The 26,677-nt window shown below is 41.8% G+C and overlaps 1 protein-coding gene across 1 annotated transcript; it reads right to left on the bottom strand.

Moving 5' to 3' along the window:
* Nucleotides 1–6,404: 6,404 nt before the first annotated feature.
* On the bottom strand, nucleotides 6,405–12,209 carry SOX7 (SRY-box transcription factor 7). The gene is made up of 2 exons (XM_068280039.1): nucleotides 11,866–12,209; nucleotides 6,405–8,479 (listed from the first exon to the last, which is right to left on the bottom strand). Exons 1-2 carry the CDS (start codon nucleotides 12,092–12,094, stop codon nucleotides 7,587–7,589), a joined length of 1,122 nt encoding a protein of 373 aa, XP_068136140.1. The 5' UTR covers nucleotides 12,095–12,209; the 3' UTR covers nucleotides 6,405–7,586.
* Between the last annotated feature and the right edge of the window lie 14,468 nt (nucleotides 12,210–26,677).

The raw sequence follows: 26,677 nt of genomic DNA, 5'->3' as shown, positions 1-26,677 counted from the left end.
GCTCCAAAAAACGCTAGGCATGTTAGAAAACCTCTCTAGGCCCCCATTCACACTTGGAAGCGCAAAACGCCGGCGGTTTTTGCCAGCGTTTTGCGGAAGTGATTATTCAGCGGAAAAATCACTGAACACTGCGGCGATTTTTCCGCGATTGCGTTTTGCACTTCTATAGCACTGAAACGCGATCGCCGGGAAATCGCCTGAAAATGGTGGCGACGTGTTTCGCGTTTTTGGGCAATTTGCGGCGATTAGCACAAATTGCCCAAATGAGAAGGGGCCCACAGACTTTTATTACACTAGTGCTTAGAAAACCTTAAGTTTAAGCGTTTTGCCAAAATCGCCGGTTAAACGCTCAAGTGTGACTGGGCCCTACGGCCCCATTCACATTAGAGCGTTTTGCCGACGATTTTGGCAAAACGCTGAAACGTTAGCGCTTTTCAAAGCACTAGTGTAATAAAACCCTATGGGCCAGTTCTCACTTGGGTGATTAACGCAAATCGCCAAATGCAAACGCGTAGCCTGCACCATTTTCAGGCGATTTCCCAGCGATCACGTTTCAGTGCTATAGAAGCGTTAAATGCGATTCTGGGAAAATTGCTGCAGTGTCCAGTGATTTTCCCGTGTGAAATCGCGGAACAATCACTACCGCAAAAAGTGTGAATGAGGCCTAAACATGCCAAGAATCGCTCTGAAATCTGCTTAAAAAACCTCTAGCGTTTTGAAGATCTTCTAGCGGTTTTTGGTGTGCACTGGGCCATAGAGTTTAGGCAAGATGATCCAGTCTTTCTCCATAACAAATATTATTTGTTTAATAATTCAAGTATTGTGTAGTGTATGTATGTATCTTAGTCTTGGGCTAATTTAGGGTGAAGCTAATTAACTTATCTGTATTCTGTATGTTTTTGGGATGTGGGAGGAAACCTGAAACTTTTCATTCCTTTCTGTGGGTAGCTGTTTAGGAAAATCCCTCGATTGGATATTTGCTACCAACACTGGCTTAGTTAAAAGGCCAAATATTTTTTATGACTATATTTTATGTCGCTTAACAAATGGCCGTGGTGTACCTCCTTGTACGTTTAGATGCCCATTACCGGTACCATTTTTAGCGAAAGATCATATTTTGGATAATATCACACAGATTGAAAGAAAAGATTGTATTTAAACAATCTACATCAGAATCCAACTTGGGGTCATATCTAAACCAGTTATATCTAAAGCTGGCCACTAACGGTCCAATTTCTAGCGAAAAATCGTTCGAGCGATCAGAAATTCTGATCGGATTGGTTGTAAATAATCTCCATTGGTGGACACAATCGATTATGAACGAGTGAAAAAAATGTCGCCCAAATGAATTTTCGTCGAACGAAAATTTGGATTTTCTTGGTGGTCGTGATAGATAGGAAGCAATGATTGGTTAGTTGATGGTGTAGTGAACGATTTTTCGTCCGATCAGAATTTCTGATCGCTCGAACGATTTTTCGCTAGAAATTGGACCATTAGTGGCCAGCTTAAACCAGTTATGATCAGATCTATGAGAAAATGTAATGCTCGGAACAAACGATGCAACTTCTGGTCCAATGGACCGGAATTGGAAGATTATTTCTGACCTGTCTGATCTGTTTCTGATCAATAAAGGGATCAATCTTGTGGAGTTATAATCGGAAGATCGATCCCTTTATCGATCGGGAGCAGTTTGGACAAGTACACACGATACAACTTCCCGTCAGATTACCTTTCGATTTGACAGAAAATTGCATCATGTGTCCCCAGCATAAAGGAGGGCGCGAACTATAAAATTTTCAGCATAGAATTGCTTAGGTGGGCAAATAAATGCGATTGGAAATAACATGCCGTAATATATCTATTATTTCACCACCCAGAAACCAATCAGTACTTTCTATCCATCATAACCGATTACGGTATTAAAAAAAAATGTTTTTCTGATCAACGAAATTGCCATTGAACGATCACTTTAAAGCTGGCCACTAACGGTCCGATTTCTAGCGAAAAATCGTTCGAGCGATCAGAAATTCTGATCGGATTGGTTGTAAATAATCTCCATTGGTGGACACAATCGATTATGAACGAGTGAAAAAAAATGTCGCCCGAATGAATTTTCGTTGAACGAAAATTTGGATTTTCTTGGTGGTCGTGATAGATAGGAAGCAATGATTGGTTAGTTGATGGTGTAGTGAACGATTTTTGGTCCGATCAGAATTTCTGATCGCTCGAACGATTTTTCGCTAGAAATTGGACCGTTAGTGGCCAGCTTAAGAAGTGTTTGTAGTTGCCATCAACAGAGTTTATTTTCTGCCAATCCATTCACAAACATCAGGTGCGCATTAATGGTACAATTTTTCCTTCAGATTCGATTTTTCAGTGCAATTTGAACGATTGAAACTAGTCAGAGGGCAATTATTGATTGTTCCCATTAACTAAAATAATGTAATACCTTTTTACATTCCGATTCAATCATAAAATCCAACTTTCGGATCCATATTTTTTTTTCCTTTTCCAATCGGCCAAAGAATCATATCACATCGATTTGTGCCACAAATTGTTCCGTTTTCTATACAATTCGACCCTAATAATTGCATCAAAAGATTGAATCTGAAGGAAAAATTGCACTGTTAATGGGCATCCTAACAGTTCTTCGCTAAAAATATGCCCGTAAGGTGCCTACTACTGGTACAATTTTCAGCAGAGAATCGCCTGAGCAATCAGATAATTGCGTTCGGAAAAAAAATGACCTAATACATTATTTCAACAACAATGAACCAATCTCTACTATCCCCCAATTTAAAACCATTTTTGCGATCAACTTAATTGTTGTAGAATTAGAATAATCACCGTGGTTTAACAATCTATTTCCTGCCAATCCAATCGCCCACGATCCTTCACTGAAAATTGTACCGTTAGTGGGAACCTTTCACTGTATGCTTAGAGCGCTGTTTAGAATCGCCCCTCTAGTTATTGGAAACTCTTTAGAAACGTGTTTATTAGAAGCGCTGTAGTATCATAATGAGAGTAAATGAATGGGAGCGACCTGCGGTTGGCACTTCGATGTCAACTAATTAAAAGGCAAAAGTTTTACAGGTGGATATAATTAACCAATAAAACGAAATAATTGAATTACCTTTGGTAAGCGAGTTTGGCGGAGTCAGCTAGTAAAAAGCTGTTGTGAAATAACAGTGCTGTCCCATGTACGGTTAAACAGTAACAAAACACACACAGAAAATAGTAAATAAAGTATTTCAAACGATCTCACACTTGGAAATAAGTTGGCATGAAGTGTATTTATGGCATCGAAACAGTTGTCAAATAAATCCCGCAGTGTTTCCCCACAGACACATATGTAACGCTTGTGTTTATGAATGTACACTGATTAGATGAGCAGCTGGCGATAGGGTTTGGTTGGATAGGGTTTGGCAGGTGGATTGTTTGCCCCAAGTAAAGCATCGTTTACTGTAAACATCCAATCAGCATCAAGAATTAATACATTCATTTGTAATTCTGTTTGAAGCTCACATGTTGTTTCAAACGAACAGCTTCAGATGACTCCAAATAGCAGATTTCACACCCCCCTCCCCCCCCCCCCCCCCCCTCTTGCCCTGGGGAGAGCACGTACTCGCATATCAATCCTACGTATCATGATGGGAATGTCACCCTGATGATGGCATCACATCCCACGAAAATGACGCAGCTTCCGTTCCTTCACACCTCATCCGTGCCCGGGCGATCATCTGCTAGTGCCCTATTCAGCTTGAAAATATGTCAAGAGCAACTCCCTGATTTTTTTTTTGATTTTTTTTTATTCTGTATGTAGAATAGCCCTGGGATCTTTCATGAATGAACAGATCATAAAAATATGTATAATTAGCACAAAAAGGGGTTCCCAGCGTCCCCACTCTTTTCAGTATGATCGGAAATCTTTTAAGAAATACACTGATTAATTATATTTATTTCTTTTCCGGCTTTAACCTACACCCCTTGAGCCATCCGTTATTGCTTCATATGTGCAAATAGGTTCATGGGATTTAAACAAAATAATTATATTAAATTTATATATTAAATATAATAAAATTTATAATAGAATATATTAAATATATATTTAATTTATAGGTCATTTGTTTATAAACTCTTCCTTTCGTACCCAAACCCATAAACTCTTCGTTTCGTAATTGTTATCGGCTGGTTGGCCGTTTGTAACGTAAAGAATTCGATATTGCTGCAATGCGGTGATGAATTTCAATAACGTAAAACACGCATCCTTTTTTTTTTTTTTAGTAAGTGCGATACAAACAATACCTATAGAAATAGCTGTGATGTATACATCCGTGCTGATCCTCCGGCCGTGATGACTGAGGGCTGGAAGGGTAGGGATTAAAATATTTGGCGTTTACAGAATACTTCATCCCAACAGGAAATGATGAGGGAACAGAATGCCTGGCATGTATGGAATAAATTATCCCAGCGCATTATATATATATATATATATATATATATACACACACACATATATATATATATATATATATATATATATATATATATATATATATATATATATATATATATATATATATATATATATATATATATATATATATATATATATATATATATATATATATATATATATATATATATATACACACACACACACACACACACACATATATATATATATATATATATATATATATATATATATATATATATATATATATATATATATATATATATATATACACACACACACACACACACATATATATATATATATATATATATATATATATATACACACATATATATACACACATAATATATATTTATTTATCAAAACTGAAGCTCTGTGTTTTCGGAGAAAAGGAAATTTGACACTACAACACAGCAGCAGTTTGCTGTCAACTGTCACTATATTGTAAAATTTGCTCCAAATGAATGGACAGTTTGAATACTGTAACCATTAGCTGTATTATTAGATAGACCATGTTTTGTTTCTTACCTCGAAATATGTTGGCGGCGCTTTCAAAATCAATAACAACCGTCGAGTGAGTGATTGTGTGTGATATATATGATTTTAAGTATTGTAAATTAGAATAAAAAAAATACAAAATTCTCTCATCTGCGGCGGGATAGTTATTAATCTCTACCAATCCTCATAAAAGAGCCAACCGCAATAAAAACTGAATTACTAGGCAAGGCTGTCTCTGGAGAGCGTAAACAACGCACAAGTGGATGCGGCTGTGTGTTCTCCTTGCGTCAGTTCATGGCGGTGCGCCCAGCAGCGTGTCCGAGCAGCTCTCACTCTCCCCATGCTGGTTTTAGTTTTGCTAGGCTTACAGACGCCTTGTGCTCAGCAGCAGTAAGAGTTTTCTTTTCATAACTGAATTAGAGTAGAGCAGGAATTCTATAGTGTAGGGAGGGAGGGGGACCTGCGGATTAGCTGAGCCTAGTTGTGAGAGTTTTATAAGGAATGATAATGGCTGGGAGGTTTGTAGGGCCTCTATTGGTTATTATTAGTGTGTATCTGTACAGGCATGTTGGGTTTATGCTATAGCTGCATGCATCTGCCGGGTCACATCTATAGAACCCTCTTCAAGGAAAACTACAAGTTCAGCAGCGCTGTATACAGGATCAGTAATGACACACACAGCAGCCACAGAGCTCTGCTGACCTATATAAATACACCCTACAACCAATACAGAACAACGCACAGCAGATTCAGTCACCCTACCTGACTGTGGTACCGTAACCATGAGGGTAATATGGTGTATTTGGTAATGTTTGACATTTTTAAACCATAACAATGGTTGAAGTATTACAGTATTGTAAACAAGTAGTATCATGGATTGTATTTAGATTGTAAGCTCGCAAGGGCAGGACTCTCACACCCTTTTGTGTCTTAGGATTCGTTATACATTTTATTCATCATGTTAGGTTTGTCAATGGTTGATTTGCATATTTCAGCAGTGATGCATTGTGGGAGATATCTCACTCCAACCTGAATTATCGCAAATAATTTGTTTAAGAAAGCAAACTTGTTTTTCACTGTAATTGCCAACTCTGTATTTTGTGAATTGGCGCACACTATAAACGGTATTATTAGGCACCCCATGGTTGTTTGTTTGTTTTTTTACTTTATACAGCGCCATGGTATTAGTTATCGCTTTCTGCATTAATAAAACATCAAGAAGTAGGAAATTATCCATCTCAAGCTATACATTTTATAATTTTAAAAAGTTATTTAACAAATGCACAACTTTAACAAATGCACAACACATTCGCGATTCTCTCGTGATTAAAATTTACAATTCTACTAAATTAAAAAATAATCTATATATCTATATTTTTATATATCATTCATATTTTCTGAAAGAAATGCAGACACGGGCCATGTGTAAAGTCTCTCTGTATTTTATTATACAAAAACAGCATTCTACATTAAATTAAATATTTTAGTTAAAACTATTTACATAATTATTTTTTTATTTACTTTTTTTAAATTGGCAAGTCCGGGTTCAAATAGACCAAACCGTCGGTTTCAGAGTGGATTATTTATAAGAACGTTAAAAATAGGTTCCCAGTATTACAGATCATCGTCACTATCCTCGGACTACTCCCCCAGTGGCAGACAGCTACAACTCCGATTCATAATGCTACATTTTAGTGTCAAAAAAACAAAATGTATTCTTTATTCCATGAAAAAAAAAAAATCCACAAAAGAGAGTGACTAGAATATATCAAATAACTTTTTCATTGAAGTGGATAAGAACATTAATTTATTAACAAACCCCAAAAATGATAATGAGTAGCATTGCTTTGCGTTTGCCTCTATTCCTTCTACAGTATTTATAGGCTTCTATTAGACCAGCAATGATGCAAGTGCCCATATGTCCCTCTTCGGATACACAACCCGTTGTGAAGTGGTTTAGGTTACAACGCTTCAGAACGTTTTACCCCCTTTTTGTGTAAAGAAATAAGCACAACATTTTATTTTTTTTATGTACAGTTTCCCTTTCACATTCAACTAAAACCCAGTCCCCCTTCTGTCGCATCAGCACTGAGGAGAGTCAATAAGGTACTCACAGACACCAAATACAGATTTGTGGGAAACAACGTTGAAAGGTTCTTAGAACGTTCTTTCTCAAATGGCCAGTCTAGCAGAGTCCTCCAAGTGGCTGGTGGTGGAAATTTTTTCCCCTAACAACTGCTTACCAATGATGACAAAAACATTCCCTGGACATTTACATGCACAGATTTTGTAGTAGTAAAGAATGATCCTCTACCCAATAAATATTTTTTAAAAAGGTCATATGAATCTAGTGCCAGTGACCAATGGTGGGTGGTGCCTGTGTCCATGCCTGAAGAACAAAAGAGCCAAAAGCAATCTATTGTTCAGCTAATGGCAGATATAAAAGTCTTTCGTGTCCTTAGGTACCTTTAGCTGCATAAAAAGGGTCTCTTCTAATGGATCAACCCTGAGGAGGTAAGTGAGTAGAGACAGAGTCATTAGCTTAGTCTACACAGTTGATGCCATTAATACTTCTTGGTCTGTCCAATGTCCAGCATTAGGGTGGACCCTATGAAACGCTGTAGCTGTTATAGTATGTCGCTGTGGCATCTGCTAGGACTGATATAAGGCTGGTCTCTGGCTGTTGCTGCAGGTCTACAGCCTGAGACACCTGGACATGTCCACTGACAGTCATTTCAGTGGCCTCCCCTAGGGACGTATTTAAGTACTGGTCAAACTCATTCCTGTCCATGTCCTCCAGGAGTTCCGCTTGGCTGATGTGCTCAATGCTGTCATAGGACGGGTGGTCAGGTGGAGGCGAGAGCTGGCCAAGATGTGCATGACCATGGTAGGCATGATGGTGCATGGAGGTATAACTGGGGCTAAAGTAGGCTGGGGGGCAGCTGGGTGGGATCATTGATGGCCCAGGCTGGCTGAGGGGCATTTGACTCAGGTGACTGCACAGGATGGGACTTCTTGTGTACTCAGGTGGGTAGGTGGTGCCATTGAGGTGAGTGTGGTGGTGAGGATGATGATGGTGGTGGTCTTCAGGACAGGAGGAAGGGTAGAAGCTCTGCTCTTGGTCAATGACTTCCAAAGGTGACATCTCTGGTGGAGTTGGAAGCCCATATGGATAGGTCTGTTCGTGTTTGCTGACACCACTTTGAGACTCTCTGTAAGTTCTGATGTCCTGCAGAGCTGAACCAGAAGAATAAATAGCACTGTCCTCCTTATCTCCAGAGGTTCTGCAGGCCCTACTCTCTGGAACAGAATTCTGATCCCTGGACAGGCTGCTGAGCAGGAAGCCAGTGTCCACCCTCTTGCAGATCCTCTTGATCTGCTTCTTTCTCCTCGGCCTGTACTTGTAGTTGGGGTAATCCTGCATGTGCTGGACTCTCAACCTCTCAGCTTCTTCCACATAAGGCTTCTTCTGAGATGGGGTCAGGGCCTTCCAGGATTTCCCTACACAGGACACAGACAGAAAAAAAAAAAGTCAATAAAATTCAGGATATGGCTCAAAAGGGAAGTCCAAATCAGCCCTGGTGCTAGGTAACAGGAAACAGGCCTATTATTAGCAGAATACCACAGATAACCCAGCTTTCTTGTAATACGTGAATACAAGACTGCTACGACTCTACAGGCATCACTACTGAATACCTGAGACACCTATTATTAAACTAGCAGAACACCTTGTACTTGCCCGAGGTTGGAGTTTATAAATAGTTCAGAAGTTTCAAAAACTCAACTATCTTTTAAACAATTTTGCAAAGTGTCAGACAGACTGGCTGCTATTCATTCTTGTTATTGTTGTGACGAGCTGGCATTGACTACTACACCGTTTACTGTAGGTTGTATTTATTTATTCTCACTTCCTACAACCTCTGTTATTACAATGAACACATAGGGCCATATCCTACTGAGTTTTCAAACCTTTCCCATAAAAATAAACTTTAAACCATACAAAAAATAAAAAATTATATATACACACTAAAAATAAATGTTCGCCAACTTACTTTTTTGTAGGTTTTCAATTGCAAAGCTATTTTTAGATATCTCCTAGGAACAAACTCCAGAGGAAAAAAAATAATTTGATAAGGACTGTAGGGGTTTTTCCAATACCCTTACTGAAATAACAGCCCAAAATAAAAATAATTATCACCAAATGCAGCGGACTATTATACATGATAAAGTTATTTGTGTTTATGGGCCAGGCCTTGGTAATCTATATTTTCCCCTTGTAACCTTGTCCCACCACCCTGTGCTTGCATGGAAACATCCATCAGGCAAAGTTTTTGAGCAAGTTGTAGATAATATAAGAGAATATAATTTGAAGCACAAGTGTCCCAATGTATTTATTTTAGTGATTGATTTATTTATTCTGTTTTTCACTCATTAGTGTCTTTGATCATGTATTAATTTGTGGCATAAAGTTATTTTTTTATTGAAAGCAGTGGATAAATATTAGCAACATTAAACTGCTCACAAGTTACAGTTTATCACTTTCCATAGTGTTTCTCCACATTGCATTGATATGCACCCCCTTATAAGCCTGTACCCACCTCTTATTTCCCCCCTATTCCTTTAGATTGTTAGCTTTCAAGGGCAGGGCAATTTGCTATATATTTTGATCATCATATTACATTTGTCACTTTAATTATATCTACCAATTATATATTAAAATGTGCATCAATGTCAATATATTGTGTGTATACCATGGTCTGTATTATGTATGTCATGTTTGTTTCTTACTCTGTACAGTGCCACAGAATAGGTATGCACTTTATAATTATACTTATTTTATAAATTGGCCCCTGGACTGATAAATGCATTACATGATACATACATAGACATATGGCTATGGTAGGGATTAGATTGTGAGCCCCTCTGAGGGACAAGACAGTATACTCTGTACAGAGCACTAAAGGTCAGCACTATCTAAATAAATTATTGTAGTTATCCTTTGAAAGATAAATATATTTAGCATATGTAATGGTTTCAAATCAGTTGACAGGCTTTTACTTTTGTTTTCAATTAGCTAAAATACTATTTTGGGGTTTATATAGGATTTACTGAAACTCTACATTTGTTAAACTTATTAAATGATCAAGCCCAAGTCCCCCCTGGATCCACCAGCAATCTCTGGGGTACACATACCACACATGGAGATCGTTAGAGAATCCCTGTATAGCAAACTGAAAGGGACCAAGAAAGTAGTTTACTATTATCAGAACTGATCATACATGGAATATTTATAAGGACACATTTGCTGGGACCCGAGGACTGCCTTTTACCATATGCAGAGGTTTACTGTATTAGTATATTTTTACTATAATATAGTTATTACTATAATAGTTATTACTATAACGAGATATTACTATGGTAATATATACTCACCTATTGGTAGAAGAATCTCAGTCCTGGGCAGAAGGATGTTCTACATTTCCGGTGCTGCACAGCACAGTGAGCTGATAATGGGGCCCTGGTGTATATCCAGCCAGGGCAATCAGATAGCTTCCTCTCCATTCCCAGAGATCAGTCAAAACTTCACAAACAAGTGTAAAATCCCCGGGCAGGAGCAGACCTGACTGCGCCCTACATGATCCCCTCCTAATCCATGGAGGAGAGTGGAGGAGCAGCCTTTCCCAGACACTAGCAGCAAACGTCCCGGGCATGTGCGGACTTTACTGCAGCCCTTTATACACATTCTAAACCCAGCGTCTGTCAACCAGAAGCAATCTCTGCACCCCAATATTTGATGGCCAAATATCCCTACGCTTTCCCCAATGGCACACAGTATCCCCCTCAAACAACAAAACCACTTTAAGAAATTGTCATGTTAGGAAAATTTATAAAATTGTTTTAAAAGGCAGGTGGAACCCTTAAGTGATGTCAGAAGCACCCCAATAAAGGCTGCCTATCCCCCCCCCCCCCCCGTTACTCTCTAATATAGGCCGTGGTCATTCTTAGAGGTAATTCTGTTCAGACAATATAGATTATACAGGCTGTCCTAGCTGACAGTTTGATGAAGTCATCTGCAATCAATATAAAAACAGAGCAGTGTTTACATATAAAACAAGTTTCCATTTCTCCTTGTTCAAATAAACTTCCCAGCAAAGTCTGCAGCAACATGCTGGGACTTATATAGTCGCCTCATTTGCAGGTGGAACGCAGTAAAAATGCTCACAAGTACTAAATGGATAATTTAAAAATGAGCTGAAGAGATTTTCTCACAACTAGCAGTAGGTAATAATAATAATAATAATAATAATAATAATAATAATAATAATAATAATAAATTTCCTTTCACGCTAGCATCAGATCGCATTATTAAATCACCTGGTCTTTATTCAATTCCTTTTTTTCTCCTGCGTTTTCTCCTAGGTGATAATTCTAAACTTAACTATAAAATTCCATTTAAACCACCAGCAAGCAAGAAAATACAATACTTTTGATAGTACTTGTTTTTACTTACTTTCAGAAGTTTATAAATTATCTCCTAGGAGAAAACTGGTTGAACTCGATGGACGTATGTCTTTTTTCAACCAAAATAACTGTGAAAAAGTGAATTGCATGAGTTATGGTGGTTGTCAAGGGAAACCAGCTTCCTCCTCCATTCTTTACGCTAAATCAGGCGTGCTTAGCGCTAGGTAAGCCTGCCTGTCACATCTTGTTGAAGTCTGACATAGTTTCTATATGTGAGATCAGTTCATGGCTTAATGCACCTATGGGGAGGAAATCAGTAGAAAAGAAACCTCACTATTATTATAGAATAGAGCTGAGTGATATCTCTTGACACATCGCCATAGTGCCCCCCTCAGACGCTGGCCACTGATGGCCCCGAAACTTACCAAGCATCTTGCTGAGTTCGGCGTTGTGAAGGTCCGGGTTCTGCACCGCCAGCCTCTTCCTCTCGTCCTTTGCCCAAACCATAAAGGCGTTCATGGGTCTCCTGATCCGAGTCTCCGAGCCCTTCTCCCGCGGTGACCTGTGAGGGGACAGTCCGTCAGAGAGGTCCCCATCCATGGTGGAGCAGTCCAAGCCTTCTGACCAGGAGTAAGAGCCCATGAGTGCGGTCATAGCTGTGAGAGCTCCTGGGAGTCTTCTCTTCCTTGTAGTCCACACACTGACTTGCTGGCCCTCTCTGGTCTACAGACACTCCTTCCACACTGTGCAATCAGTTTCTGGCAGCCCAGTGCGTTTATATCAGCTCTTTAAGAACAAGTTCCTCCAATGACAAAATGTTCTTCAGCTCCTCCCAAGAGCTGTGGAGGAAAAGAGCCCAACACCTCACCTCCAGCCCCAGGCTGTAACTGCTTCTACTCCCAAGACAACGTGCTGCAGCCAATAACAGCAGCAGCATGCTTCCCCCCTCCTCCTAGAGACACCCAAGGGGGCCATACACTCATCATCAACGCTGGGCTTATTCCACCCCAAACAACCCATCTCAGGGATCCCATGGCCACGTGACTTCAGTGGTTAGTAGCGGACTGACTACTCAAACATTTCTGGTTTTTGGCCATACATCTAGCAATGATGGGCAGATTCGACCTAGAGACAAATCTCTCTCAGAAGCCTTGTTCACATTGCGTTCTGTTCACATGTCCGTTCACGGTTGTTTTTTTTTTGAGGCGTCTTTTTTTTCCGATTCCCGATGCTTGGGTGGGTGATTCGTTTTCATGCTTAGCGGTTTTCTAAGTGTTTTTTTTTTTCGAGTGGTTTTGTAATTTACTCCCTGACGCAAGTCAGAAAGTGAACTCTTTGACCCGGAGAAGAATAAATACAATGTATTGATTCTTAACGCAAGCGCCTTAATGCATGTTTTTGTACGCATTTTCCAATTTTCCTTTACCTAGCATTGTGGCGGAATCGCCCCGAAATTGGAACATGCACCACTTTCCTAGCCGCACCGCGCACGACCCGCACTGATATAAACCTTCTCATAGACATTAATTGGCCACGCGGAAAGGGGGGGGGGGCGTCTTGAAAAACCGCAGGCGGGCGGAAAAAAAGGCGAAACCACCTGCACTGTGAATGAGCCCTGATCGAACCTGATCGGAGATCGATCTGTTGGTTGCCCATACACCACAGGCCGATTCCCGATCAATTTCATGCTGAAATTGATTGAAAATCAGACTTGTGACGCAGCATCCGCCGCTTTTCCAGACCGACTCTGTTCCCCCTAAAGTCAAGTGTGTCCCCCCAGGGGGCAGTATACTTTACCTGTCTGTGCCTGCGGCTGGCTCCAGGCTTCATTGGTATACACACGCCCCTCGTGGTTGCTGGCGTATACGTGGGTGTGCGTGTGACATAACGCATGCACCCATGTTACCCTGGCAACCACGTGAGGCACGTGTATGTGGGTTGCGGACGTAGTCTGGAGCCAGCAGCAGACATGGAAAGGTAAAGTATACTGCACCGGGGGGGGGGGGGGGGGGGGCACATTTGACATTAGGGGAGACAGCGCAGGGGGTGGGGGTTGTCATGTTTGTTGTTCATCCCGATATTGCTCGCTGTTACCGCCGCACCTGATTGACCGACATCTTGCATGTCCGATTGATACATGTCACCGATTTCAGCCCGAAATTGGTCACATCGTCGATCGGGCATGCTCTTGGCACCAATTTTCAGCGGACTCAATTATGGAATCGGATGGTCGAACGGCTGCCAAGTCGATGGCCACTTTAAGGCTTTGTTCACATTGCTTTCCGTTCGCGTGTCCGTCCACGCTAGCCATTTTTTAACCTTTTTTTTAAATTTCTCTGTGTTAGACGGTTTTCTTAAGCGCTCTTCTAATAGCCTTTGTAGAGCGATTGCATTTTTTCACTTCCTGATGTCAGTCAGGAAGTAAACCCTTTGATCCAGAAAAGAATAAATACAGTGTATTTATTCTTAAAAACGCAAACGCAATCGCTGCACAAAGCGAGTTTGTGAGCGTTTTGTGTTTTCCTATACCTTCCTTTGCGGTGGAATCGCCTCAAAAATGGCCTAAGCACCGCTTATCTGAGCGGATCGGAAACGAACCGCTGAGATGTGAACTCTCTCATAGGGAATCATGGCACAATTGCTTTCAGGGCGATTTTGAAAATCGCCAGTGCTTAAAAATTGTCAAAAACGCCCCTAGTGTGAACGAGCCCTCAGGCAAATCCAATGAAACTTGTTTGGAATTGTACTGCTTACAGCGGTACAAAATCACCTTGGATGGAATATGTGGCAGGATGCCTTTGACATCGGAGACCAGGGTTCGAATCCTCCGTCAGTACCTATTCAGTAAGGAGTTCAAGGCAAGACTCCCTAACACTGCAGGGAGGCCTCTTGAGCGCGCCCCGGTGGCTGCAGCTCTTGAGCACTTAGAGTTCGAAAGGAGAAAAGTGCTAAACAAATGTTCAGATTAAACCTTCCATTTGAATCACGTTGTGATTATTAGGGTCCTCAGAAGAGATTGAGGGCGCGATTCCACTTGAGCGGCGCGCGTCTGCGAGACACGCTCTGGGTCTGCGGGGAAAGCTGACGAATAACATCAGCCGTGCCATGCACGGCTATGGGATCCGCAGCCTCCCGCGCCGATTCGGATGGAAAAGCCGGCCGAATCGCTAGCGGTAGCGATTCGGCTGGCGTTACCATTGCACACTATGGCAGAGTTTCCCCGCACTATTCGCCTGCGGGGAAACTGCGGAATCGCGGCGGTTTCCGCTCAAGTGGAAACGTGCCCTGAAAGTTAGTGAAGATCTCCTGTTCCATCAGAAAAGAGGTCAAGTTCTCTATGTTAACATTTGTATAGTGTTATACTCTTGTTGGACTCAAACCATTTGGGAGCTACAGTCACACTGGGCACGCTCAGTAAGCCACCCTGGAGCCTTAAAGGGAACCAGATACGAACGACGTTTAAAAATGAAAAAAAAAAAGATGTTATACATACCTGGGGCTTCCTCCAGCCCCATAAGCCTGGATCGCTCCCATGCCGCCGGCCTCCGCTGCCTCTATCGCCGGTACCGGGTCCCATCCCTTCTTCCGGACGCGGCCAGTTTTCTGCATGCACAGGGGCTCCTTCCGGCTCTTTACGCATGCACCTGTGCAGTGCGGAGGGAGCGCACTACGCTTGCGTCGACTGGCCGAAATGACTGGACCTGGTACCGGCGGACAGAGGCAGCGCAGAAAGGCGGCGTGGGAGCGATTCAGGCTGATGGAGCTAGAGGAAGCCCCAGGTATGTATGAATATGTTATTATATCGTCTCTGGTTCTCTTTAAGGAATCTGAAGGTGCACACACACATCTAATTTTTATTGGCCAATTTCACCACTTCCATGTAGTATGAGAGTTTACCTGCACAAATTGTTCATAGTATTCAAAATCTGTTGGCCATTGTTCTGCATGGAGGTGATAAAATTGACCAATCAAAATTGAATATGTGTATGTATTTTAACTGGCCAATTTTAATGCTTCAATGTAGTATGAGTGGCAACAGATTTTGGATACTATGAACAGGTGTTGTGTAGGTAACCTTCATACTACACGGAGTTGGTAAAATTGGTCGATGATTGGCCAATAAAAATTGTAGGTGTGTACCAGGGTTTACCCAAGGGCTGGTTAGGTACTGGCAATTAACGTGACCTGCGGTACATGGGTAATGCGAGCGTAGATATGTTAACGCGTGTTAAGCAAGTAAAATAACGCTCGTTACCATAGCAGTGCTCGTGTTACCCATGTATCTGCGTGTCATGCTAACTGCGCTAAATGAGTTATGGTACCCATACATGTACAATAAATATGTTTGATTTTCCTGTTTATTCAACCAAAATGATGGAATCAAATAAAAGTTGAAAATAATCTTTTTTTTTCCCCCATCAAGAAAAACTAACGATTATCCCGTTTTTTTCAATAAAAATCCGATCGGACATGCTGGAAAACTCATTATATTCGGTCTAACGAAACAATCAAACAAAATGATCTAATTGAAAAAAATGAAAACATTGTACCATGTATGGGCACTATAAGAGTGAATACACACATCCAATTTTGATTGGCCAATCTTACCACTACCATGTAGTTTGAGAACTTACCTACACAATCTGCTCATAGTATTTAAAATCTGTTGGCTCTCATACTACATAGTGATTGGCCAATCAAAATTGAATTCGTGTACGCTCCCTTAAGCCTGGTACACACTGTCAATCATAATTGGCCAATCACTCCCACTGCCATGTAGCAATGATGGTTTACCTACCCAATCTGTTCATAGTATTCAAAGTCTGTTGCTCCTCATACTACACAGAGGTGGTAAAAACGGTCAGTGATTGGCCAATCATAATTGAGAGCATGTACCAGACTTTACTCTGCTGGTGTTAGCACTGGTAATATTGCTGTGTACTGTCTGGGCATGACAACAGTATCGGCAGTTTGGGCATCAGAGGGCCTGTGTATGTTGTATAACATACTTAGGCCGGAAACCCACTAGCAGCGATTTCTAAGCGCTAGTGATTTGAAAAAGCTCTTGCTAATGTAATGCTATGGGGGATTTTTATAAAATCACATCGCTCAAATGGGATCACACTCATAGCATTACATTAGCAAGAGCTTTTCAAATCGCAAAGCGCTCAGAAAATCGCTTCTAGTGGGTTTCTGGCCTAGCTACAATGCAAGCATACAGCAACACTCTGCCCATAAAAAAATAAATAAATAAATGCATGGGGTATGATTACCATAATCAATTGCTGCTTAAGCTACGTACACACATACGACAACGATCGTTTGTTTTGAACGACGAACGAACTTTTAATTGACGAAAGAACGACCTAAGTAAAGCTAGCTTTTAAAGATGTGTAACGATCTGATCGTTAGAACGAACGTTACATCACGTAAAGCAACTGTTGCGCTTGCGCATAAAAATGAAAAGTTCCATGGAGAAATAGTGAAATGCGCATGTCAGGCCTAGTACGAACGACTGTTTCCAACGATGCACTACTTTTGCAAACGATCGTCGTTGTAAAAAATCCGGCATGCTAGATCGTTAGTTTTGAACGATCTAGCTCATCCGTCGTTAGACTTAATGGTCATTGGCTGCTTTTTTTCAAACGATTGTCGTTTGAAATGATCGGAGAACGATCGTTGCAAACGACTATAGTCGCATGTGTGTACGCACCTTAAAGGGATACTGTAGGGGGTCGGGGGAAAATGAGCTGAACTTACCCGGGGCTTCTAATGGTCCCCCGCAGACATCCTGAGTCTGTGCAGCCAGTCACCGATGCTCCGGCCCGCCTCCAGTTCACTTCTGGAATTTCTGACTTTAAAGTCAGAAAACCACTGCGCCTGCGTTGCCGTGTCCTCGCTCCCGCTGATGTCACCAGGAGTGTACTGCGCAGACACAGACCATACTGGGCCTGCGCTGTGCGCTCTTGATGACATCAGCGGGATCGAGGACACGGCAACGCAGGCGCAGTGGTTTTCAGACTTTAAAGTCAGAAATTCCAGAAGTGAACCGGAGGCGGGGCCGGAGCATCGGTGAGTGGCTGCGCCGGCACAGGATGTCTGCGGGCGACCATTAGAAGCCCCGGGTAAGTTCAGCTCATTTTCCTCCGACCCCCTACAGTATCCCTTTAAGGTGTGAACATTAGTGATGATCAATGAGATGCAAATCATTTTGAGTTGATACAGGATTATGCAAATGTATGCATCTTGAAAATGGACACATTGAATTTTACAGGATTTGTCCTGGCTATGCACGCGCCCCTCATCATGCCCCCCTTGCTGGGAGCGTCCTGTGCCTGCCCAGGTAGTGCTGCACAGGTGCAGAACTCTCCAAGCAATGGGGTCGCATGCACAGCCAGGCCGTGCAATGCAGCCTGACTGTCGCACCTACAGCCTTCCTAACGGATTGCGGACAAACGGAGCTGCCCGGGAGGATGGCGAGGGAGCCCACAGAGTCCATGGGGCTGGAGGAAGCCCCAGGTAAGTATGAGTTCTGCTATAGACTTGGTCTCCGGTTTCCTTTTTATGCTAGGTACACACTATGAGATTTTCTGGCAGATTAACTGTCAGATCACATATTTCCAGCATGTCCAGTCTGATTTCCGATCGATTTCCGAGCATTTTCCGATCAATTTCCTGTTGAAGTGAATGGAAACCGGTCTGAAATTGATCGTGAAATACTCAGAAATCGATCGGAAATCAGATCGGACATGTTGGAAATAATTGATCTGACAGTAAATCTGCCAGAAGATCTCATCGGTCCAGTGCACGCCAAAAACCTCTAGCAGATCCGCAAACCGCTAGAGGTTTTTTGGGGCAGATTTCAGGGCGATTCTAGGCATCCTTTGAGAGGTTTTCTAAACATGCCTTTTTTGGGAGCGTTTTTGTGAAGCAGATTACACATATTGTTACAGTAAAAGCTGTTACTGAACAGCTACTGTAACAAAAACGCCTGGAAATCTAATCTGATCTAGCGGTTTTCAGAGCGGTTTTCCACTTTCCTATACTTTAACATTGAGGCAGAAATGCCTCAGAAATCTAAAAAATGCTGCAGCCCCCAAGTTTGCGTTTGTGGAAAAAACGAGCTGCTCTGGTGTGCACCATCCCATTCACTTTCATTAGCCAAGCGGTTTTCCCCCTGCAAGCGTTTAAAAAAACGCTCCAGAACCGCTCTGGTGTGCACCAGCCCTGAGTGTCTACTATGTATTGATTAGGTATCTAGAGACCTGATTGCCGCCTTCTCAATTAACCTGTTCGTTCCTCTCTTTGTGAGACAGGCCAGTGACAAGCAGTGGAGGCATCAGGTACTTTTCCTAGGGCGGTGTATAACCTCAATCCATCCCTGGACCCTATTACAGCCGAGGGGCATGTTTAGGGAGAACCCAGTTAGCCTAGCCACCAGTTTCTAGAAAGTAAGAGTAAGGCCCCATTCACACTTGAGCGTTTTGCCGGCAATTTCGGCAAAACGCTCAAACGCTAGGACTTTTGAAAGCACTAGTGTAATAAAACCCTATGGGCCTGTTCTTACTTTGGCGATTTGCGCTAATTGCCGCAAATCGGCCAAAATCGCAAAAATGCAAACATGTAGCCTGCACCATTTTCAGGTGCAGGCTACGTGTTTGCGTTTCGTGCTATCATTTCGTGCTATTGTTTCGTACGACCGCGTTTCAGTGCTATAGAAGCGCTAAATGCGATCACGGAGAAATCGCTGCACTGTCCAGTGATTTTTCTGCGTGAATCCGCGGAAAAATCACTCCCGCAAAACACCGGTAAAAATTGCCGGCGTTTTGCGCTTCTAAGTGTGAATGGGGCCTAAAGGTGGCCACTAACAATCCAATTTCTAGCAAAAAATCGTTCGAGCGATCAGAAATTCTGATCGGATTGGTTGTAAATAATCTCAATTGATGGGCACAATCGATTACAAACGATTTAAAAATAATCGTCAAATTTGGATTTTGGTCGAACCAAAATTTGGATTTTCTTGTTGGTTGTGATAGATAGGAAGCAAAGATTGGTTCATTGGTGGTGTAGTGAACGAATCCGATCCGAATTATCTGATCGCTCTAACGATTTTTCGCTAGAAATTGGATCGTTAGTGGCCACCTTAAGGGCTAGGTCACACTCGGAACGCAAATCCCAATTGAAACCGCGACCTTGCGTTGCGATTTTGTCACGAGTTGCATTGTGATTCCCATTCAACAGAACGAGAATCACATCGCGATCGCCCCCAAAGCACTGCGTGCAGCACGTTTGCAATTTATGCAGATTTCAAACGCTGCAGTGAGAATGATCCCATAGGGATACATTAGCTACAGCACTTTACTGATCAACGGCAATCAGCAAAGTGGTGAAAAGTGCTCAAGTGTGAAGCAGCCCTTGGGCTATGTTCACAGTGGTGCGTTGGGGCATAACGGCTGCGCTGTAAGGGCTTAAACCCACTAGCAGCCTTTTCTAAGGGCCCGTTTCCACTGGCCACCGCAGCTGCGAAACGCGCGGCAGCGAAACGTATGGCAGCACTTCCTGGTCAGCGGGAACGCTGACGAATAACAGAAGCCGTACCATGCACAGCTATGGGATTCGCAGCCTCCCGCACGGAAACTGACGGCAATGTCGGCCGAATCGCTAAGGTAAGCGATTCAGCTAGCGGCGCCATCGTTTCCTATGGCAGAGTTCGCCTGCGGGGAAACTCTCCGAATTCGGCCCGGTTTCCGCAGTAGTGGAAACGGGCCCTGAGAGCTAGCGATTTGAAAAAGCTGTTGCTAATGCAATGCTATATTTATTTTTATAAAATCACATCGCTCTAGTGCAGGCTTTCTCAACCAGGGTTCCTTGAGTATATTTTACCCCATCGTGGGGGAAGTATAATAGAGCACATTATAATAAGGGTATCAGAATAATAATGAGCACATTAATAAAAAGCACTAGGATAAGAAGCAGGGCCAGATTTAGCATAAGGCACTGTAGGCTTGTGCCTACAGGGGCATGATAATAGAAAGGCAGCTCTCTCCCCTCCCCAAGTGTTTCCATCCTTCCGTCCTTATGCAGAGTCTTGACCGGAGTGTAAATTAGTGATGGGAATTCCGGCTCTTTTAAGAGAATCGGCTCTTTTGGCTCGGCTCCCATTAAAGAGCCGGCTCGTATGGCTCTCAATTGGCTCTTCATTTAATATCATTAGAAGCCACTCAGATACGGAAGAAAAGCCCCGCCCCGTCTCCATGACAACTCCAGGCTGCTTCTCTGAGTGGGGCAATCCCTCTTGCTGCTGCTCTGCTCCGCCCTATGCACCCCTACAAGCTACAGGAGGAGGACTACATCTCCCAGCATGCCTCAGCGACCTTTATTACAGAGCAGAGCTGTGTGGGGTGGCTGAGGCATCCACTCTACTCAAGAGTGGGCATCGGCTCCTTTGATTTGTGTCAAAGAATCAGCTCTTAGAGCCGGTGTAGAGAAAAATTTTGCAACCCATCATATTTTGCATCTTGCCATAGAGGACAGTGTATGGCTGTGTAGGTGTGGCTCCTCTCTGTTAACACGCCTGTAATTTTTTGCAACCACAAATCCCATTGAGCTAGAAGGGGGATTGTTCCCTCCAGGGGGGGTTATTAGTTGAGCAAGTGGGGGGATTGTTTCCCTCGGGGGGTGGGGGGGAGTTATTAGTTGAGCAAGAGGGGGGATTGTTCCCTTCAGGGGGGGTTATTAGTTGAGCAAGAGGGGGGATTGTTCCCTCCAGGGGGGGGGGGGGTTATTAGTTGAGCAAGAGGGGGGATTGTTCCCTGGGGGAGGTTATTACTTGAGCAAGAGGGGGGATTGTTCCCTCCAGGGGAGGTTATTAGTTGAGCAAGAGGGGGGATTGTTCCCTCCAGGGGGGGTTATTAGTTGAGCAAGAGGGGAGGGTTCTGTGTGAAAATAGGGTTTGGTTGGGTTGCATTTTCTGATACAGATAGGTTGAAGTCAATGGTTAGGTTGCACTTTCTGATAGCTATAGCTATAAATAAGTGCAACCGGTTGCAAAATCTGATAAAGTTGCAAAAAATTTCACCACACCGGCTCGTTCGTGAACGACCCATCACTAGTGTACATGAGAGGTTACTCACCTGGGACTCTGCATTCCACTGACCAGATCTCCCAGATCAGGGGCACCTCTAGCTACTTAAGGCCTCCTTTCCACGAACTGTTGAGCTGTGTGCTCGGCAATCAGTTACCAGGCAGCAACAAACAGTTACCAGGCAGCAGTAAGCAGTTGTCAGAGTTTGAGAGGCATTTCACTGCCTATCAACAGTTCTTGGAAAGGAGGCCTAATATTTCGTGTCACCTCTAGCTACTGAGGCTAGCTCTGGCTACCTAAGTAACACCTGTGACTATGACTATGACTGGCAGGAGAAGTAAGGGAGGAGTGACAGCTGGGACAGCCAGCACACTTGCGGTGCAGTTCGGTCGGGGTTTGTAGGCTCATGGAGGGCGGAGTCTAGGGTGCCAGAACATCTGTGCTCCTGTGATGTAAATCCAGGCCTGATAAGACAGTATTATAAGGTGGATTGTAATAGGGGGTAGTACTAGGGAAATAAACAACCACACCTACTTTTAAAAACTATGCCCTCAGCAAAATAAATGCAGAGGTTCTTTGATATCCAAAAATTATTTGCAGGGTTCCTCCAGGGTAAAAAAGTTGAGAAAGGCTGCTGTAATGGGATCTCACCTGTAGCTTTATATTAGCAAGAGCTTCTCAAATGACAAAGCGCTCTTAGTGGGTTCCAGGCCTAATGCAGCTTGCCACACTGCAATGCACAACCTATGCGACAATGCATATCCAATGAAGGGAAGGGGACTCTGTGAACCTAACCATAGTCAGAACATACTAGAGAACTTCTACAAAACATGGGGTGAACATACAAACTGCATGCAGGAAATATCCCAGTGAGGATTCAGACTGGGGATTCTTTTGCTGTAAGGTGAGAAAAACAACAAAACCATTGTGTCACCACTTTATGAGAAATATTAATTCTGACCATTTTTCCAACTTGCCAAACTGCTGTGAGCACATTTTGCAACATTAAATACCAGTATAAAAAAAAATCACAAGAAATAAATATGGAAAATAATTGTTATTAAGTTATTTTACCCAGGAGCTTGCCAGTTGTCTGTCTTTATGGAATGTTCGATGATGTGTGTGATTTTCTTTCAACAGACTTTATTACTTTTTCTTTAAACTCTAAACAAATACACCTTCAATAATTCACACTTCAGCCAAAATCTTTATTAAAAAAGTCAAGCAAACACAAACTTGTTCTATACACCAAGGAGTATACTTCAACCTCACCCAACATACACAGTCTGAGGCCCAGTGCACACTGAGCAGTTGTTGTAGCGTTTTCCAAACCGCTTCCGCCTGTGAAAACGCTTGGTTACTGTATCTCAATGGGATGGTGCACACCAGCGGATTGAGGTTTTTAGCAAACTGCAAACTTGGGTCCTGCAGCACTTTTGCGGTTTGCAGAAGCGTTTAGTCCTCAATGTAAAGTATAGGAAAAGCTCAAACCGCTCTGAAAAACGCTAGATCAGAGCGGTTTTCCAGGCGTTTTTGTTACAGTAGCTGTTCAGTAACAGCTTTTACTGTAACAATATATGAAATCTGCTACACAAAAACTCTCCAAAAAACGCTATGCATGTTTAGAAAACCTCTCTAAACATGCCAAGGATCGCTCTGAAAGCTGCTCCAAAAACATCTAACAATTTTAGGATCTGCTAATTCACAGTCAGTATTATTTCAGTTTATCGATTTAGGATGAAGATGATCCCCCTAGTGTGGACGGTGTATATGCCCTATAGACGCCCGGAAAAGATCAGCGTCACTCAGTATCGCCTATAGTAGTGGCGCTGCGCCTATAGGCAGAATCCCCTATGTAGTAAATTCATAGATCCCTACTCCTCCTCATAGCGCTGCCTGTACAGAACATATATGTGTCAGCCTGTAGCAAACAAACAGTCATTTATAGTGTATGATTTATGGCTGATGTCAGAAGGCAATTCATAAACAAGATGTAAATCCTAGTCCGCGGGAAAGCAAAGGATCTACGCGTCTGGCTTCAGCCTACGAGCCCGAGCAGCGCGGGCACAGTCTGTACAGCCACATAGGCGGCCAGCCGACTAGTCGGGGAATGAGTCGCAGGAAGCGCGCCTCTCTGTGCAGCGCTCGGGATAAAAAGGGGTTATTCATTTAATTACTGACTGTTTTCAGAAGCTATGATCGTGTTTTAAAAAAAATGCTTTGAGCGGCCTGTGGCTATCGAGCCCCAGAGCAATAAAATGCCATAGAAGCCTTTAATATGCTACTGTAAAACATTCCATAGAAGGAAACTCTTTTGATTTTCACCTGCATTCGATTCATAAAAACAAATCTCCAGCCAGATAGCGAGGAAAAGTTATTATAGGATTGCAGCAACATTCTCTAGGAATCCGTCATAATCACACTCTGTGCGTTATTACTGGAGATAATGCTACCGACATAATACCGACCTCTCAGAGAATAACTCAAATAGCATTTCAGGGGCTCCTCCTAATCCTGTAACAGAATAAAACGGAAATGCACATTTCATTGTATTCCTGTAAAAAGTGCGTATGTATATTTAGATATAGATTATAGAATATATAGATGCATATATGTGTGTGTGTGTGTATGTATATCTCTCTCTCTCTATTCATTTTTCACGGGATATATATATATATATATATATATATATATATATATATATATATATATATATATATATATATATATATATATATACACATATATACACACATACACACACACACATACACACAGTATATGTCTATCTATCTTTACATACTGTACAGCGCTGGATCGAGCTACGCTTGCATAATCATTATCAAATCTTATAATTAAATATTGTTAACGTTTTATAATCATAACAATCATGATAATAATAGTATTATTTATTTTATTTGTTAATACAACTAGTAATGAGTTCCTCATCCTAATGGTATTGTGGTTAATAGTAGCAATAATCCTGATAATTAATAATTATTATTACCATTATTATTCTCATCTTCCTCTTAAAAATGATAAAATCAACATCATAACAATAAAATAAAAAGGTTCTCCGTCACAATCGAATTACAAATAATTACAGTAACTCAGATGAAATGGTAGTAAATAAAACGTACAATAATAATATTTATAATAACAGCACAGCAGGATTATGACGGTATTATAATGATTGCTGTTCCAGTTGCAGGGTCCGCAGACAGGGGTCGAGGGGGAGGAGTGTGGAGCGACGCTTTAAGCAGAGTGGGCGTGGCGCTGCTGCAGGGCAGAGGGATGACTCTATTCCATGAATAGGGCAGCTCCCTGTTGGTACCGGGACATTTTTCCTTGTGTGATAAATCTATATGAAATATGGTGTAAATATGTCTCATCACGCCTGTGTGTGTGAGGACAGAGCATGTATGATGAGTGATTGTGTGATTACCTGCAGTGAACTGCATTGGGGAATCGAGGCTACTGGCAGGGTCGGCATTCACTGTACTTTGCTTTAAAGTGGACCTGAACTCTTGTACAGGAGTCAGGACAGAAGGAAAACATGGAGAAATACACCCTATTCGTATTTAGAGAGTTTAGTTTGTCTAATTCTTCCTCATCATTGACTAATCCCAACTGTAATTTGATCTCTACCGTGTGTCACTTGACTGCCAGTCTGCCATGGTAGAAAGTTAATTGGTTAACAAAGGATGTTAACAATCAGTCTGCTTCCATGAAAGCAGGAAGTGGACAAATTGCAGGATTTGTATCAGCTGTAAAAACGAAATGTTTTTCTTTAAAGGTTATCATGCTGCTGCTTATCTTTTAGAGCTGAGATGAAGTTCTGAGTTTAGGTCCGCTTTATGGTGGCCATACATGGTACAATTTTTTCATCCAATCTTACCTTTTCTATGTAGTAAGGGGGAATTGCCTAAATTATCCTTTCAGTATATTCACTAAATTCACCCTTACTACATAGAAAAGGTAAGATTGGATGAAAAAATTGTACCATGTATGGCCACCATTAAGAAGATTATTAGACAAAATCACTGAATCTAAAAAAAAAAAATCTTTCAAAAGCTGATCTGAACCTATTCTCTCATTGAACAGTGATCAGGAAAGTCAATGCTCAATGCAGTATAATTATCTGCAGGCGTAGAGCGCAGTCCGCTTCCACCCCAGGCGCTCCCTTAGCGCTCGATAACGAAAAGAACAGCTATCATCAAAAAATGTTTGAGTAATACACCGAAAATCAACACAAAAAGCCTGACATTTTCTTCATTTTTTTTTTTTTTATTGAATCTGATGTCTAATCTGTATTTAAACTATCAAATACTGTATAACCTGCACTTATAGATTTCTACCCAATACAATTACAATCTGAAAAGAATTGATTCAGAAGGTATCAATTTTCTACCATACACTGAGAAAATTGATGCGCGTATGGCCACCTTAAATCAGCTGATATTCCTGAATGTTTTTCGATCAATGGTTTCCTGTATCAAGCATACATTTCCTAGCATTCTGTATTTCCTAGCTTTAAAGAGAAACTCCGACTAAGAATTGAACTTTATCCCAATCAGTAGCTGATACCCCCTTTAACATGAGAAATCTATTCTTTTTCACAAACATACCATCAGGGGGCGCTGCATGACTGATAATGTAGTGAAACCCCTCCCACAAAGAAATTCTGAGTACGTACTCTTGGCAGTTTCCTCTTTGTGAACCCTGTTGCATCGTGGGAAATAGCTGTTTAAAGCTGTTTCCAACTGCCAAACTAGCAAGCAGCAGCCACATCACCTGCCAGCAGTAAAAATGTCACCATGTAATAAATGTCAGAATGTAAATCAGGGATTTAAAAGATTTTACAATGGGCAAACACTGACTGAATCATTTATAAATTATTATTGTAAAAATGAAGCACTTTTTTTATAACATTATTTTCATTGGAGTTCCTCTTTAAAGCGGTCATACATCAAACAATCTTGACTGCACAAAAGTGTCCATCAGCGATACAGTCTTGATTGTACAATCTTACCACAAATCTATGTAGTAGAAGGAATAACAGTGAAAGTACATTGAACAGATACTTTAAGGTGGTCATTGATGGTGCAGCTTTTAGCGAATGATCTTATTTTCAATAAAAATAATATCAATCG

The sequence above is a fragment of the Hyperolius riggenbachi genome, chromosome 4 (genome assembly GCF_040937935.1).
Source record: "Hyperolius riggenbachi isolate aHypRig1 chromosome 4, aHypRig1.pri, whole genome shotgun sequence".
Lineage (NCBI taxonomy): Eukaryota > Metazoa > Chordata > Amphibia > Anura > Hyperoliidae > Hyperolius > Hyperolius riggenbachi.
Note: the sequence above shows the minus strand (reverse complement) of the source record. Positions and strands in the feature narration are given on the sequence as shown.

Coding starts and splice junctions, on each gene's coding strand:
- SOX7 (XM_068280039.1), bottom strand. CDS start 12,094: ATGACCGCACTCATGGGCTCTTACTCCTGGTCAGAAGGCTTGGACTGC. Junction 8,480..11,865: donor CGAACTCAGCAAGATGCTTG/GTAAGTTTCGGG, acceptor TGTCCTGTGTAG/GGAAATCCTGGAAGGCCCTG.